General features: G+C 36.1%; 1 protein-coding gene across 6 annotated transcripts in view; it reads left to right on the forward strand.

The window, feature by feature from the left end:
• Nucleotides 1–18,731, forward strand: part of MET (MET proto-oncogene, receptor tyrosine kinase) — a 139,627-nt gene that overhangs the window by 88,938 nt on the left and 31,958 nt on the right. For all 6 annotated transcript variants that reach the window (XM_036010832.1, XM_036010830.1, XM_036010831.1 and 3 more), the window contains 8 exons: nt 4,129–4,263; nt 5,067–5,240; nt 9,817–9,977; nt 11,517–11,619; nt 11,733–11,869; nt 12,574–12,735; nt 13,500–13,599; nt 15,997–16,215. In XM_036010832.1, coding sequence (XP_035866725.1) covers nt 4,129–4,263; nt 5,067–5,240; nt 9,817–9,977; nt 11,517–11,619; nt 11,733–11,869; nt 12,574–12,735; nt 13,500–13,599; nt 15,997–16,215 — 1,191 coding nt within the window. The remainder of the gene's footprint in view (nt 1–4,128; nt 4,264–5,066; nt 5,241–9,816; nt 9,978–11,516; nt 11,620–11,732; nt 11,870–12,573; nt 12,736–13,499; nt 13,600–15,996; nt 16,216–18,731) is intronic.

Consider the following 18,731-nt stretch of genomic DNA (forward strand, 5'->3'; position numbering starts at 1 on the left):
AAAGAGACCTTACAGGCAAGAAGGGGCTGGAAAGAAGTATTCCACATCAGGAAAGGCAAGGACCTAAATCCAAGATTACTCTATCCAGCAAAGCTATCATTTACAATGGAAGGGCAGATAAAATGCTTCCCAGATAAGGTCAAATTAAAGGAGTTCATTATCACCAAGACCTTATTACATGAAATTTTAAACAGACTTATGTAAAAAAAAGAAGATCAAAAATATGAGCAGTAAAATGACAACAAACTCACAACTATTAACAAATTAACCTAAAAGAAAACAATGAAAATAAAAACTAAGCAAACAACCAGAACAGGAACAGAATGAGAGAAATGGACATCACATGAAGGTATTTCAGTGGGGAGGGGGAAGGGAGGAATGGGGGGGAAAGTTACAGGGAAGAAGAAGCATAATTAGTAGGCATAAAATAGACAGGTAGAGATCAAAAATGGTATAGGAAACAGAGAACTCAAAGACCTTTTATGTACACCCCCTGAACATGAACTAAGGGGTGGCGTGGAGGGGGGATAAACGGGGAAAAATTGGAAAAACTGTAATAGCATAATCAATAAAAATACTTTTTTTAAGATTTTATTTTATTTATTTATTTTTAGAGAGGGAATGGAGGAAGAAAGAGAGAGAGAGAGAAACATCAATGTGCAGTTGCTGGGGGTCATGGCCTACAACCCAGGCATGTACCCTAACTGGGAATCGAACCTGTGACACTTTGGTTCGCAGCCCACGCTCAGTCCACTGAGCAATAAAAATACTTTAAAAAAATTGGGAGTAAAAGGGAGAAAACTGTATTTGAACAATAATTAAAATAAAATTTAAAAAATAATAAAATTAAAAAGAAAAAGAAAAAAAAAGACTGAGCAAGTACGACAATGGGTCTGCATCAGATTTTGTGTTAAGCTTGAACATTGATCCGTGGAAACTATTCAGATGATTCAGAAGGCTTTTGGGGATGATGCCATGATTGCAGTGCAAGTAAAAGTGTGGCACAAATGTTTCAAAGATGGTTGAAAATCTGTTGAAAGTGATCCATGTTCTGGAAAGCCTGCAACAGGCAGAACACATGAGAATGTTGAATGTGTATGGGCTGCAATCAAGAAAGATCAGCAACTGACAGTGCAAGAACCAGAAGCTGATCTGGGGATTCCAAAAACTACTGTGTCCAAGATTTTGATGCAGGATCTTGGCATGAAATGTGTTGTGGCAAAATTCATTCTGCAGCTTCTGCTACCAGAGCAGACGGAACATCGTGCTGCAGTTGGGAGGATTATGTGAGGTCACTAGATGACTACTTTGAAAGGGACTGAGCCATCATTGTCCTTTGTACAGTGTTTCTTGTATCTTGTATCTTCTTCAATAAATGTCTCTATTTTTCATAGTACATGGCTGGACACTTTCTGGCCAGACTTTGTATGGTGCTCTCCAGAGTAAAAGTCTTACCTGAATCAATCTTTCCAAGTGACAGAGGTGCAAAGAACTTCTTTAGGAGAAAAGAGAGAAAAAGGTTAATCCTTTCTGAAAAAATGAATATTTGGATAGGCTTCAGATATTTAATAAGGTCAAAGATAATAATCTAGTAATTAAGAAGAGATTGCTTATTAATAGATACAAGAAATGATGTTAAAAAGAGCAATAAGATAGAAAAAATGATACTAGGAGGTAGTGGTTATTTAGGAGGTCTGAATGGAATGGAAGGTACAAGAGATATAGGTACAGAATGCAGATATTCACAGGAATGTTCAAGGGATTGAAGATTGTTCATAATCCTTAGTGAAGTGGAAAGCACAGAATGAGACAGAGACCAGATCAGGGCATTAAGAGAGGCTGGTGTTTTGTTTTGTTTTTGACTTGTATGTGAGAGAAGGAGTTTTTTATTTTATTTTAATTTTTTCAGTTTGAACTAATTGGCAACAATCAGGAAAATATGAAAAGGGGGATTAGGAAATAGGAGGTAGGAAAAAACAAAAAGTAGTAAGCACCTGAAGTAAATTAAGATGGGAACATTGTGTAACTGAAATCTGGGTGATTTAAGATAGAGGCTTTCGAAGTCTGGTATACAGATAGATATTCTGCTTGTAACCAGCACACAGAGGGAGGTAGGACTGGTAATTGAATTTCTTTTTACTTTGACTACAAAGTCACAAATACCTATTTGGCTCTAAATTTAGGAATAACAATAGTTTCCATCCTTTCCCATCCTGACCAAAGGACCTTTGATCCATCATTTAACTTCTGTGCAAATATTGCCACCCGGCTTAATGGAAATGTTTTGAAAGTGTTGAGTGTTTGGGGTAGAACAAATGTTAGGGGAAAAATGTCATGATGTTTAACTTTTAGGGCTCTATTACAGCTTGGTTAGTTTCTCTATCAACAGTTCATTCTCTAGGAGCAAATTAGGTACCAGTACTCTGGGAATCTTCCCAAATTGTTTCAGGCTACTTGACTCCTTCATTTGTGTTTAAGAAAAAAATTTACTGCTGGTTCCCCAGAACATTTACTTGTTGTATATGTTTGTTAGGTACTAAGCAGTTATTGACTCCCACAATTTTCGTTCCTATTTTAAAGATGAGAAAGTTGAGGTAAAGGGGCGGTTATTTAACTAGTCCTAGTCTCACACATGAACATATTTGTTCTGTAATTTCAGTCCCACTGCAAATATAATAAATACACTTTCATTGAAAACTAAAAGGGTATTTGGGATGTCAGAAAATTTCACAGTCAATTTCAAGCCCAGACCTGTGCTCAGCCTCCAGCATTTAAGAAGGAAAAGTCTCTCTAAGAAATTGTAAATTCTCCTAAAGTCTGAGTGTTCATCTCAGACAGTCATCCTGATTTTACCCCCTGGACCTCATTATTACTGGGTTATAGCAGTAGGGCAAGTGGAAATTATATAGCTAAGTAGCACCCCTAAATTAAATACCTGGAAACAAGAATAACACCAGTTATCAAACCTCATTTCCAAGACATTGTTAAAACCTGTCAGGCCTTATAAAAACAGACTGAAAAGCAGTACTTTGTTTATAATCCAAGTAATAGCGTATGGTGGAGCAATGGTTTATAAAATGATGGCACATCATTTCAAAGTAGCTAAGGGCCTATTTTGACCTCAAAAGGCCTATAAGCTTAAGAGTAGCAACACTGGAACTAGATCCAGGTCTCCAGAATCCCCGTCCAGTATGCTTTCCATTACAGCAAGGGAAGCTGCCTGATGGGGAGAGTTGGAAGGGTTAGATTAAAAATTATTCAGAATCCCCATAGCACAAGTTGATGCAGACCCTGGCTCGTGGGGTCTGTGTCATTATGGATAAAAATGAGACATTCACACAGACTACCGAGTCCGGTGGAGGAAAAGGCTTTTCTCTCAAAAGGAGCAAAAGCCTCTTAGCCCTTGCTCCAGTGAGCTTTTATTGTCTTACTGGGCACATTACAAGAAGGTCCTCACTAACTATGCACAGGCTTGCTTTAGGTGGTTACCTTATCCAGAAAACAAAGGAGGCAATGCTCTAATCACATCACAGAAGAGGGATAATTGCTAATGAAAAGGCAAAAGTAGTTGGACCAGTTACACTCATCCTTGGAAGGTTTAGCATGGTTTTTAGGAAGTTGCTTTGCAGTAAATGTCCTCAATGCGGGGTGAGGAAGTTTTAGCAAAAAGCAAGACTCATAGCAGCCTAGGTACATTGCAGGCCTGATTCCCTACAGGAGAACCTATCCATGGGCGTGGGCCCTATGTGTCTCTGAGTGGGAGTTGGACCCATGCCATGCAGGACAGTCTACTACACAAGTGTTCTGGGGAGAGTTTTGGCTCCTTCAGTTAACAATACAATCATGAGGATTTGTCTGCATGTGCTGGCTGATTGAATAGGAGATGTCCTTCCTTAGAAACCATTAAAAGATCATAGGAAAAGTTTGTCTTGGGGGGTTCAGATGAATTATCTTCAAAGCAGAAGATTAGAAGATGTCACATAGATTTACAATGAGATAAACTGTTGGCCCTTTAGTTTTAACACCTATGAGCTCTCCTAATCTGTTACTACCATTGTCATTCACATTTTCCCCTTATGTTTAAACAGAGCTTATTGGAACAAAGGTGTTTTCTGTTTTATTTCTCAGGTTGTAGTTTCTCGGTCAGGATCATCAACCCCTCATGTGAACTTTCGCCTGGATTCCCACCCTGTGTCTCCAGAAGCAGTTGTGGAGCACCCATTAAACCAAAATGGCTACACACTGGTTGTCACTGGGAAGAAGGTAAGCCCTGTTCCCGCACCAAGGAGGTGCCATGGACGCAGTTCTTCCTGAGTGGGTATTTGTAGCCAGTATCATGTTTCCCTTTTAACTTCTCTTTGTCTTATATTCACCTGTCTTCTATCAAATTCTTTCTTGAGTATTTCAGAGATCTTCTGAAATCAAGTTAAATTTTTATTTAGGGAAAATAAGACCTAAGGGAAGTCCTTTTCATATGTATACCTTTCCTTTTGTCCTATATTCCTCATTGAGAAAAACAAACATGCTGAATTAGTATTGCAATACTAAGGGAAGAACTTTGGTTCAGGCAGATTGATACTAAAAATGCATATTGGGACCTGACACCAGTTGATCACCCCTTTTCTCTGTGAGGAGGTGCATCTTGATGCCAGAATAATATGCAAATTTACTTAGATTTCCCAGGGGTTCAAGCCTGTTTTCCAGCTGCTTAAATTATACTCTCTTGTTATTTTTAAATTGTCTCAAACACAGCAAAATATCTCTACTAAATAGAACCTCCAGCATTGCATGACAGTGCTTATGTTTGCTGGATACTCATGGTTACTCATGGTTATCATGAGAAGTTACTCGTCGTAACTTCTATCACATACATGCCTACAGTAGAGAGATGAAAGGAATTTGATTGTTTTTTACTTTAATCATTTAATAATTATTACATAATTTGCACACATAGATGTGATAACTATAGTAGACTATAAAGTTATATTTACATGTATCTTTGATGTGTTCAATTTTTATTAACAAACAAACTTTCTGGAAGCTCTTTCCATCACTTTTCTTTACAGATCACCAAGATCCCGCTGAATGGGCTGGGCTGTGAACATTTCCAGTCCTGCAGTCAGTGCCTCTCTGCCCCTCCCTTTGTACAGTGTGGCTGGTGCCACAACAAATGTGTGCAATTGGAGAAGTGCCCCAGTGGAGCATGGACTCAAGAGAGCTGTCATCCTACAATCTATGAGGTAGGAATCTCTGGCAGCTATCAATATGTTTTTCGGTAAACATAAATCCCATTAATGAAAAAAATCTAAAATTCAATTTATTCATTTATCTATGAGAAATCAGCCAAAGCACCATCTCCCTCCATGTTTTTTCTTTAGGGTGGTATTTGGGCATGTCCCCTGAGCCCTGTACCTGAAGTGCTTGCTTTACACTCATCAAGATTCTCTCCTTGCACAATGGCTCTCAGTGCTGTGTGAATGAGCTCCCCGTTTCCTCACACTGGGACCTCTTCCCTCCTGACTCCCCTATTCTCCTGAGTCCTCACCACCTACTTTATCTGTCAGGTGCCTAGAGGTGAGCCTTTACCATACACAGAGACCTGCTCATGGTCTAACCCAAAACTCTACACTGAACCAAGCAAGCGAGAGATCATAGCCATGCTGGGACAAACAGGACAGGTTTCTTCCTGTCTGACTCCAGAGATGGTGGCCTTGTCTCATCACAAATGAGATTAGAGATTCCTTCAGAGGCAAGTAGATGGTCAACACCCATGGGTGGCTGTTCACCTTCTCTCCAAGTTCCTGGAAAAAACATAAAGGTGTAGTTGATGACTGTACTAAAATCTAGACTGTGTGATTTATTTTATTTTATTCCAAAAATATTTGAGTGCCTGCTACACAGCAGGCATACTTCTAGACATTGGGGAGATAGGTCTCAAGACAAAAGCACTTCTGCTCTTAGAGAACATAGGTTCTAGCAATACACTTCAGCCATGACATTCTAGCCACCGTCTCTCTCTGTTGTCTTACTTGTATAAGATATATTTGGCACTTTTTAACTCTTCCTGGCATTTTTTAAAAATGTCTTTATCCAAACACATTTTGCTTGAAAATACTTCCCTGATGAGGACCCAGTACATGTTTTCTCTGCCTGCATGTAGAACAGTTGGACTTTAGTAAATGGTCCCTTGTGAAAGATTCAAGTTAAAGGTCTTGGTTACCTGGTTCAAGCCCAAGTAAACAAAGTGTACAAGTCAGAACAGGAACTGCCCCCAAGTGCATGGCTGTTTTCATTTAGTTATGGTTTGGGACTAGATTTGTACTGTGTGACTAGGTTTTAAACCAAATTATTTTCTGTTGGATGTGACACAATTATTAAGACTTAGCTTGATCAGTCAAGGAATAAACTAGAAGACAGAAAGAAGAAATTAAATCTGTATACCCTTTTTTGTTGTTCTTTAATACACTTTTAAAACTACATGTAATTTTATACTTTTGTAAACACAGTCTTGGAAATTTGAGACACTAGAAAGCTGAGCTCAGCTATTCATGAAAGAGATATGTGGAGTGTGGTGTTTGGGTGTTTGTGTTTACACATGTGAGCACACACGCTGTTAAATCACAGTTTCTTTTCAAAAATAGCCACGCTGTTTTAAATAAAGAGCAGGTTGAGAACTTGTACAAATGAAACATTTAACTTTAACCAATGTGCTTCTTTTTATTTGTCATGGAAGGTACATTAAAATGGCAAAAACAGAAAAATATTTTAGAATTTTCTGGAGTCAGAAAACCTCTCCTGTTTGAATCTTCCTCCTCTCTCACCTTTCCTAACTCCAACATTCTAACTGGCAATTTTGTGTCATGCACGAGTCAGCAAGGCTTGGGCTGTGTGGTTGGAATGAAAGTGGTGCAGCTGAGTCCGTAAATCCCTTTCAGTTCATAGTTGTTAGGAAGATTTCATGCTGCACTAGAGCGTGACATTCAGCATTCTTACTGCAAAAAAAAAAAAAAAAGGATTATTCATCTTTTTCTTATCTCTCTTAAACTCTGTAGGCACAAAACCCAGCTAATGTATCGGATGTCACTTTCCAAAAAATGTACGTTAACTTGCTTTTCAAGGTACATGATGTTCAGTAGCTGAAATTCTTTACAGTTTCACACATGAGATATTTCAGGATTGCTAGCCCATTATTTTGTTTCATATTGTCTGATCTTGTACTTAAAGAGCAATGAGAAATGCTTGAAAAAAGGTAACGCTTTCCCATGTATTCTGAATTTTATCCTGAATTGAATCAGAATAAAATTATCATATTTTGTAGGACTGAATTCAATACCAATGAAACAATAAAAACAGTTTATTAATTAATAAGAATACTCAGATAAGAAGTGATATTTTATAGGGGAACGGGTCATATAGTCACTACACTTTCACCAGTATACTTGTGACTTTTTTCCTACTGAAGAGGCAAATTTTAATCGTCCAAAGTTTGTTGCTGTTGTTTTCCTATATACTCCTCACCTGGTTTCCTTTATTGTTAATAGCTCACATTGCTATGATACATTACAAATTTTTAATTTTCCAAAATTTTTTGTTGTTGTTTCTAGCTTTCTCATGTATTATCTTGATGGTTTTGAAAACATGATCATTTAAATCACTTTCACCTGTGAAAGGACTATAGTTCCTTTTATAGCTATTTCTCCCCCATTCGAACAGGTGAGAGACCCAGCCTCTGTGGCTTTATGCTGGACACTCATTTCCTTCCCACAAAGTTTCTCTGCCCTTCAGGATAACTCAGAGTTTGCCAGCCCATTGTTGGTTCTATCTAAGGGTGTGTAGTCCAATACTGCTTCCTTCCTTTCCCCCTGGAAGAGTGAACATTACCCCATAAGCTAGGGAAAATCCTCCGATGCCCGCCTCTAGTATTTCAGTCTGGAGAGAAAAGCTAAGCAGAGCTGGCTTTCAAAACCTGATTGTCTAGCCAAGTTTTTATAATGCCCATTTCTATTGCACCAGTTGAACACCTCTCAGTTCTTTTCTCAAATCATCACCCAATCCCTTGCCTCATCTAGAAAGTCATGATCTATGTAGAGTAACAGACTTCAGTTTTTACTTAGGGAGGATCCAGCTGTGGGATTAAGCTTTAGGCAGCTGTTTTCTTGGGTGAGCCTCATTAGGAGAGGGAACAGCAGCTGCATGAGTATCTCAAGCTGAAGAGAGTCCAGGAAGTTGAGGTGTCTTATTCTCTCCTACTAGGTTTCTAACAAAATAATAAACAGATATTTTTTTCCTAGCAGTTCTCATTTGGCTACACATGGACAAGGTAAGTTTTCACAAAAGGCATAATTTGTATAATGGATTTTATGGGTAAAACAGCTACCATAAAAGCATTAAGTTAAAACTTTAAAGGGATTTGGTAAACAAGGAAAGTTAAGGCATTGGTTTGCAATTATTTGCCTGGGAAGAATGGGAATATTGGCAAATTTGAGTTTTGCCAGGAGCCCTTCTAAATTGTACAAGAATCACTTTTAGATTTTCACTAACTGGCCTTAAACAAATGCCTTTTCAAGTTGCTCTACAGCAGTGCTGTTTTCCCACCATTGTACTTTACAGCACAATTTACAATGTGCCCCCCCCCAAAAGAGCGTTTCCTTTCTCAATTGTCATAGAGCTGCTGGGGAGAAGCTTATTTTTAACTTGGAAATTTGTTTTGTTTCAATAGTTTTAGTCTAAGAACTGTTGTCTTACAGACTTCCCAAGATCCCAGTGCTATCTTATTATAGTTACCAAAGTTTTATTAATAAATTTAACCTTTACTTTTCACACAATAAGAGTAAACTTGCAATGATAAAATGAACCTGTTATTTATTTAACATTGCACAGGGTGGGCAGGTGGGGGCACAATCCTAGAAATGAGATATAAAATAATGCCAAGGGAGATCATTAGAAACATTACAACAATAGAGATCACATTTGGGGCCATCTTCAGTTCTGTTTTTTTATCTCTTTCTAATACAAATAATATATTGAATGTATTAAATATTACATCATTTTTAAACGCTGAGTGTATCAGCTAACCAACTGGTATATATTAAATAGTGACCATATTTAAAGAAAAATCACAAATAAATAATAAATTTGAATTAACAAATAAAAGAGCATAATTAACTTATTCAAATGTTGCTGTCTGGCACATGGGAGATGATTTATAAATAAGTGGCAGATATATATTGAATACTATCTACATATGTGTTTGATATCATGAAAGCTGCTGAATGCAACTGAAAACATTGGATATAAAAAGTATTTGTGCTGTGGGACTTTCTTCTCTGGGTTGGGGATATCACAGCAACAGGAGTGTAGCACACCCAACAAGGATATGTTGGAGCTTGGCTTCTAAGGCCGATGAATGAGTTTGAGCAGAGTTTCATCTAGAGGCTCATGAAGGAGTTACAATCAGACTTACAAGCCTAAAAGTCTGGGTCCAGAGCATGTCTTCTCTAGCCCAGAAGTTTCCTAGAAGATTAATTCATTTCAGAGTAGCCCAGGGAGGCCCTTCATTCCCACCCAGGCTGAATCTGTTCTCTGTCTCTTCTCTGAATCTCCTGAAAACAACCTGTGTCATCAGCATGTCAGATAGTTTTAATGTTTGTTCCAGATACTCTGAAATTTGTGACCATTATTTCTTCAGTGAAAATTAAATTTTTTAGGTAGTGGGACAGTGAAATAATTTCAGACTATTTGAGCATACATATTTTGTTTTCCACAAGTATGAAAGACAACATATTGGGTTTTTAAAGTTCTATATTGTCCTCATAGGTTTTCCCAACTAGTGCCCCTCTGGAAGGAGGGACAACGTTGACCATATGTGGCTGGGACTTTGGATTCAGGAAGAATAGTAAATTTGATTTAAAGAAAACCAGAATTCTCGTTGGAAATGAGAGCTGCACCTTGACCTTAAGTGAGAGTACAACAAATATGTAAGGATCTTCAAATGCTTTGCTGGGGTGTGGTTGGAAAACAGGTTTTGTTTTTGAATGAGTGTTTGTAAAAATTGCCCTAAAAGTTTCTCTCTTAAATTAAAGAGTCTTGGCCTATCTCATCCCTTCTGGATTAGCTTTGTCTTATTTTGTTAATCTTATTTACTGCCAGGGTTAAGGAGGGAGAAAGGTGACATTACCTGGGTAAAAAAAAAAAAAAGAAAAATCCAGCATCTGGGAGTTTTGAGTCATTTTTATAACAACTCTTCAGAAATTGGGTAGATTTGAAAGCACTAGTTGGAATCACTCCATTTTTAATGTCTTCAAATATAGTATGCAGTGGCTCTTTCTATAAAAATCAGTAAATAGCTCAATATGTACTCTTGTCTTTTACATTCACTTTCTGTACCTCAGAAATGTAGAGTAGCTGAATCACATTGTTGCGACTCATTTTTGATGAGTTTAAATTTGCATTCAGGTTATATTTATTGACATTGTAATGCAAGGAGAGTATCTCATTTAACCATTCCCAAGTCCTGGGAAATAGCAATACCATTTCTGTTTTCCAAGGGGGTTCCTAAAATTCAGAGAGATGGAGTGTAGTTTAGCAGAAGTAATCCAGATAGTAAAAGTTGAATAGGCCTTCGAGCTCAGTTTTCCTGATCCAATACCTGTGCTTGTTCTACTATATTCTATACGTACCTTCTATTTGAATCCTGTAATGAATGAGAATCCAAAAACCTTTAAATATCATGTAGTAGTAACAACAAACAAACGTTTAAAGTTTTATGGTTGAACCTAGTCTATCAAGTGGTTATTTTATACCTAAAAGAATTCCTTTCAGGATTGCACAAAGGTCTAAATCTATTCATTTTACTGAGATTGAAACATCCATTAACATCATACCTGTTTAGCTTAATAACCAAACAGATTTATTCTGAAAATATACATTGTAAATTCTTAGTTATTGCATTATATAGTAGAGCCTATAAAAGTGAAACAATTTGTTCTCTTCTTTAAAAAATATTTAATAAAAAATTATATTTATACTTTTTCAGGACTAGAAGATTATTTTAAAATAATACTATGGAAAACTTATCACAATTTCATTATTTTTAAATAATTTAAATAAACACATGATAAGTGTAATCACAGAACTGTACCTGTTGACATACTTTAATAAAGATATTTAGCTTTTTTATAGTTAGCCATTGTTTTATATGCTGTTGAAATACTGTTTGTTAAGTATGCCATATATTATACCTATAGTTTTATAGGATTAGACTTAGAGTATTATGAACTTTTCACTTGGTAAAGTCTGCACTGGTGAGGTTTAACATTTCCTGTTTTGTTTGTATAAATAATATAATACAGTCAATACAAAGTGAGCATAATAGTATAGAAATAGAATTATATACTTTTCAGCCATAATGCTTTAGACAAAACTCTGCTTGCTAGCTAGAGTAGTCAGCCAAACCAGAAAATGCCTCCTTTGGACTTGTAATATATTAAACTTTGGTGTGGTTTTTTTTCCCCCAGGTTAAAATGCACAGTTGCCCCTGCAGTGAGTGAGCATTTCAATATGTCTATAACTATTTCAAGTGCCCGAGGGACAGCACAATATAGTACATTTTCTTATGTGGTAAGTCTAAACATTACTTTTCTCATGAAATAGGATATTTAATTGTTACTTAATCTATTTGGAGTTATAAAATTAACAAGATACTTTGCTTTTTTGTTTTTATCTCTCATCAGGATCCTATAATAACAAGTATTTCTCCAAGTTATGGTCCTAAGATTGGTGGCACTTTACTTACTTTAACTGGAAAGTACCTGAATAGTGGGAATTCTAGACACATTTCAATTGGTGGAAAAACCTGTGCTTTAAAAAGGTGTTGTAAATTTATTTTTAGTTGCATCAATCATGTAGGATTAATATGTACATCTAACAAATCAAGGAAAAATTATTCTTTTTTGTGGGAAAAATTGAAGATATTCCTTTACTGTCCTGCTGATAAAACTTCTTCCTTCCCAAACCCATCTACTCCCTTTTGCTCATTTTTCTACCCTTCCCTTATTGTTTATTAATTCTACTGTTAAATTGTTTCTTTCCATTCACCTTCTCTCCTATATTATCTTAGTATCCTAGCTATGCTATGAGCCGTGAGGTTCTAATCATTGACAATAAATTAAAATAAACATTTTCATCAAGATTTACAATTAGACTAAATTACTTTGGGGCAATGCAAACTTGGGGGAGATTGGGTTCGGGGGCAAATTATATTTTTTCTTCTTAGAGTTGGAACAGCTCAGTTTAATCAAATACCAAAAGGATACCTTAATAATTGCTTAAAATCCCAGATGTTTGATGTCAAGGATGGCTCGTTCAAACAAGACTAAATTTGGGATCTAGTCAGGTGTGAATAGCCTACATTAGAAAGAGCATTTTTCTAGACCATGTCAAGAAATTCCTATTTAGGAGACATTGAGTGATATCTTTTTTATTTATGTATATAATTTTAGAATATGAATATGTGTATCTTTAATAATGAAGGTCCATTTTGCTCATTGTTTGGGTTTTTTTCCTTTGATACAGTGTGTCAGATAGTATTCTTGAATGTTATACACCAGCCCAAACCACTCCAACTGAGTTTCCTATTAAATTGAAAATTGACTTAGCCAACCGACAGACTGACAGCTTCAGTTACCAGGAAGACCCTATTGTCTATCAAATTCATCCAACCAAATCTTTTATTAGGTAAGTAAAAATTTCTGGTAGGTGTAAGGAAATAAGGAACATAAGGATGATTTGGCTGTCGAGTCGTCAAAAGAAACTATGTTTTTATCTTTAGCTTTGATGCAGTTTCATTTCTTTTGAAAGCTGCCTTTCTAATTTAGGAGTAAAAACTACGAAAGCAGTTTGACTTTATTAATGCTAGTTCATGCCAAGAAACATTTTGTCCTAGCCTATTGGATTTTGAATGGATTTCAGTAAAAACGGCTTAATGTGGCATCATAATACTTATGCACTTACATGATATCCATGTCAATTCTATCATAACCTTAATGCCCCAAAGTGAGATCACCCTTCCCCCCATTCTTCAGTGTATTTTCCACTGCCTGATTTACACACAGCTTTTCCCTATACTAGCATCCTTTTGAATCAATTTCTCATTGGACCCAGTTCAGTCTGCCTTGTTTTCATTAATTCTATCAGTCTAGCAACAATAGTTAGGCTCATTCTTCTTGGGTTTTGTTTTTTTTAGAGGAAAAAAAATCTTGTGCATAGTTGATGAATAAATAGACAAATGTATTTCTTCATTTTATGAAATGTAAATTTTTAACATATTTTCAAGTTAAATAAGTTGTTTCCAAAGAACTGTTACCACTGAGGTTTCATTTGACTTTGGCTGTGGTTGCAACTTGCAATCACTGCATGTGATTTAATTGAATTTCTTTCTTAAAGTATTTGATAGGGAAAGAACCTCTCAATATTGCTATTTTTCTATTTTATTTTGCCAGTGGTGGGAGCACAATAACAGGTGTTGGAAAAAACCTGAATTCAGTTAGTGTCCTAAGGATGGTAATAAATGTGCATGAAGCAGGAAGGAACTTTACAGTGGTAAGTCCTTTGAGTGATCGCTGTGATTCAAGTTCTGCATCCCTGCCTCTATCACTGGGTTTCATGATTCATAGGACATTTCAGTTTGCCTTTAATATTTGCTAGCTACCTTCTTTGCAATGTAGGTCAAGTAGTACTTTTATTCAACAACTGAAATTATCTTGTCTTGGGTTAACGTTGTAAAAATAATACACATGCACATAATGTTTAGACAGAAATGATGATTAACAACTTGAGGCAGTTTTTTTAAAGACAGTCAATACAAATACAAACTCCATCATTTCCTGTCTCAGTGAGTTCAAGGTGCTCCAACAAAAATGCCATTGACTGGGTGGTTTCAACAGCAAACATTTATTTCACAGTTCTGGAGGCTGGAAAGTTTAAGATTGATGAGCCAGCAAATCTGGGTGTCTGGTGAGGATACTCTTCCTCATTTGCAAAAGGCCATCTTCTCATCATAACCTCACATGAGGGGTAGAGAGAAAGAGGAAGGAAGCTCTCATATCTTTTCTTATAAGGACACTAATGAGAACACCACCCTTAATGACTTAATTACCTCCCAAAAGCTGTTCAAATACTGTTGCACTGTGGATTAGGGTTTCAACAAATGAACTTAGTGGGGTGACACAAACTTTCAGTTCATGGCATTCCTGTATGCCCCGTTTTCAATGCACCATAGAGCATCAATTCTTTTGCTCTATTAAAAGCCATGGATAAAGTCTCCAATATTGCAGCATCATCCATGCCTACATGGCAGGCACACATTGTTTTTTTACATTCACTTCTTGCCATTCTTGTCCCTTTGTTAGAACATTATCAAGTAATGAGAAAGAGCATTAGAATACTTATATAATAGTGTATGTATGTTCTTTGGTATTTCTCCACCTTTCCTTTTATTTGTAAGGTCAATCAAATTTAACTGCATGCCTCCTTAAAAGTAATTGACCTATTTTGTGCTCTAACAATTTATGTATGTCACATTAAATAATGGTAATTTTAGTTTAAACCTTAGGATGGTTGGAGTTATTTACAGAGATTTCCTATTTTTATTTATCTCTGATATAAAATGCCATAATCTAGTTGGGCTTGTGCACTCACTTAGAATGAAAGTTCTCAGAGCCCCCTCTCAAGCAGGGTCTTAATTGGGCAGGTGATAGATTGAATTATAGCACTTTCTTTTAGATTGCCCACCCAATATTTCTTGAAGACTTAAGGCCACAGCATTCTTTAATTACAAAAACCAATTTGGGGCTAAAAATGTCAAGCCAAGAGACCAAACAGTAAGGTCACCCCAAATGAAATTTTCTTGACCTTCTCAATCAGCCACATTGCTTCACCTCTAAAGAGTATTATTAGATTCTTATCATATTCCTGAGAGATTGTACTCCAGGGAGTCACCATATGAAGTAGAGAGCTTTGAAACCAATCCTCACACACAGCCACAAACAAAGTTAGAACACCACTGCTATTAATTTAAAGGACACCAATTCTCCACAGCCAAGTACACCATTATTATCCAAATGAGAACAACAGTAACCTTTTTTGGTGTTGTCATATGACTTTTTAAAGTAGAAATCTGAGTAGTCATTAACTTATCTAATTTACATCAAGCCTCTTATTAAAATATGGCTAAATCTTCTTCCTTCTCTCCCACCAGCATTATAACAACAGATAGAGCACCTCTTAGCTTTCTTCATTTGTTTACAACCAAGTATTTATTTAAAACCTGTGTGACATAAGAGTAGCATATCCCAGAGAAGATTCAAACAATGGTAGAAATAAAAATTCTATCTGTTTACATATCTGGAAATATAAACTGCTGTTGTTTTAGCCACAAACACATTATAATACTAGTACAATAGAACTATGCATTAGAATTGGACAAGAATATAAAGTTCAGTGAGTCTGTTGTTTGTAAAAACTACTTCATAAAGAGACATAGTCCTTCCATGTTTCCTGCTGTTTGTAGAATTTGAAGATGACCATGATTAATTGAGCCCATTCATTATTTAACAAATAAAATCTCTTGGTCAGGTCTGATTTAGATATATTGATCCAGCCACAATAGCTTTAAGTCCAATAAACTCTAATCTTTAAAATAAAAATTCTACTCAACTTAACGTGGTGATCACACACTATAGTATACAGATGCCGTATTATAGAATTGTATGGCTGAAATCTATATAATTTTGTGTTTCTTTGAAGATTGCATTGTTTAGATATTTTTGCATCTATCGTATTTCCAGAAATGTGTTCTTAAACATTAGAAAGTTAGATGCCAATTTTTTTCAAAATAGTATATTTTAATTGGTTGTTTGAAACAGTGAAATGTGAAAGTTGCAATTGATGTTGTCAAGCCATATTCTGTTTACAGTGGGTGATTGTGTCTTACTATAGGCATGTCAACATCGCTCTAATTCAGAGATAATCTGCTGTACAACTCCTTCACTACAGCAGCTGAATCTGCCACTCCCCCTGAAAACTAAAGCCTTTTTCATGTTAGATGGGATCCATTCCAAGTACTTCGATCTCATTTATGTACATAATCCTGTGTTTAAGCCTTTTGAAAAGCCAATGGTGGTCTCAATAGGCAATGAAAATGTACTGGAAATTAAGGTAAGAAATGCTCAGAATGCCCTCTTAAATCATCAACTAGCTCTTAATTGATTACATAGCAATGTGAATAGAATTGTTGTACTTGGTTGGTCTTTATCTTGTACTACATCAGCAAATATCTAAACCCTGAAAACAATTTTTTGGCATAAGATTAAAAGGTAAGTATCTAATCATAGGCTGCTTTTTAAGGAAGCATTTAACAATTCTTTCTTGTGTATATATTAAAAAGTAGCAAATGTGGGACACAAATCCATTAAAAAGGCTGCCTGTGATGCATTATCCTGCTGATGGTGTATATGTATTTTCCTGGATACCTAAATGAGCTCATTATAAGATAAAAGGTAAGAGCCACGAAAGTAAATGCATCAACTGCAGTCCTGTACTTCCTTGAAATACTTGGAATTTTATGTCTGGGTAGTCATCTCTAAGCTGATTTCTAAATGCAGCCGGGTTTCCTCTATGTTAGGAATATATTAGCCTCTAACTATAATTTAATTGGAGAACAACAGATCATCTTTTCTAACCCAGCCTCTTGCAAGCAAAGAATACTAAAGCCCAGAGGGGTTAAGTGGTTTGACAAGTGACAAAATAATGACTAGAATACAGTTCTCTTATGTTGCTTCAGTCATTTTTTTACTTCAAATAATAATAAAACAGGCAAAATGGATCAAGACTTTAATTATTTATAGCCTTTCACTAGAAATACCAAAATATTTATCCTTAAACATGTTGTTTTTAAACAATTAGAATTTTTATCTAAAAGATAGTCTGAATGCAAATATGAACAAACACAACATAATAAAATAGTATAGTTCTTGTTTAGGTATAATATGAATTCTCATAGATCATGTTCATCTAAGTAATAATACGTTTCTACTGAAATTTTTCTTCTTTTTCAACAAGATTTTATCTCTAGCCAAACCCATACACACATTCACACTCATACAAGTTACTAATCTTGCAATTGTGTTTTGTACAATAATTAAGCAAACCCAGCATGAAATTAAATGGAAACCTGCTTCAATGAACAACATGTTTACTGCAGCAAAGTTCTTTCATCTGCCTTTTAATTAGTTTTATAAAGGGAGAAAAGCTTTTATCTCTACTTTTCTTTCAATAAAACTAATCTAGTGTGACCTTTTGCTTTCAACAATTACTGTGTTGGCCATTTGAAAGATTCCATTTGGTTTTTTCTTGGTGAAAACAAAAGTTTATTTGCAAATATTTTTATGCCCAGATAAACTCTTATTTTTCTATCCCTGTGTCTCTAGTGGAAGGATAAATAGAGATAAATTGTTCTTAATCTATCCTTCCAAGCACAGTCTTATAGGAAGAAAACTTCTTTTTCTATAAACTATATACAATTTTTCAATATCCTACAACATTGTTTGACCAAGAAAAAAAAATTTGACATCATCTCAGCCTTTCAGTGCTGTTCCCAACATGCCCCAAAGGGTTTCTGGAAACAGGCACAAAACACTTTCTTTTCTTGCTTATATATAGAACGACCCCTTTCTCTGACGAGTGTGTAGCACTTGTCAGTCACAGAGTGGCAATCTGGGGGGAGGAGAGCAGGTTTAGGGGCCTATTTCGGTATCACGATTCAGTCATTTCCCATACTTCATTTTCCTTAAGTATAAGATGAAATCTAAGGTATAAGAGAATATTTATGTGACAGCACTTTAACCCTTTACCAGTCTCTGGAGTTGATCATATTAAAACCTGCACCTCTCTTAGGACAGAATCTAAGAAAGCAAAGCATTAGAAAAGAAAAGCCCTCTTTTGGACAAGCAGCAGACACTTTATAATCAAAAGAAGGGATACTGTTTTATTTCATGTTGTGCATGTCCAATTACCATTCAAAACATGAGTGTGAAGTATGTTTGTATTCCATCAGTGAAAGCACTGTGGGAAGAATCATGTGTTTAGAGTGAGATTTACTCCTTCTTATTGCCAGGAAGAGTTCATGCTGCACAAGCAGCCATGCATATAAGAATTCCTTGGCTGAAAAGTGATTATGATAGTTTCCCACCCTAGTTGTGAGAATTACCTCAGGCAGTAGTCAGTCCAATGACTACACCATGGAGAAGAGGGTCAGCCAAGTTTGGAGCCAGAGAATGTAATAGAGACCAAGGGCCGGTCGCTCCTCAGAGCAGATGAGAAACCCCATTGATGTTGGGAGACTTATGAGCAAGGCTCAGTCAGCTAGCAACATGGTGGTCAGCGGTCATTACAAGTAGACATCTCTTTGGGAGTAGACATTAGGGCACAGTGTTTATGTCAAAGTCAGCTCACCTTTGTGTGGCATTTTAATTAACACAGTACTTTGACATATATTATTTCATCTGAGATACATATGGACCTGTGAGGTTTGGGAAATCAGTGCTCATTATCTCAATTTACAGATAAGCAAACATAGGTTTAAAAAGATTAGGTGATTTGTCTTGGGCCACCTAGGATTGGGAGAGGATGTCAAACAGCAGAACTGGGTCTCATACTCAAGTGTCTTGATTCCA

Source organism: Phyllostomus discolor, chromosome 10 (genome assembly GCF_004126475.2).
Source record: "Phyllostomus discolor isolate MPI-MPIP mPhyDis1 chromosome 10, mPhyDis1.pri.v3, whole genome shotgun sequence".
NCBI classification, from domain to species: Eukaryota; Metazoa; Chordata; class Mammalia; order Chiroptera; family Phyllostomidae; genus Phyllostomus; species Phyllostomus discolor.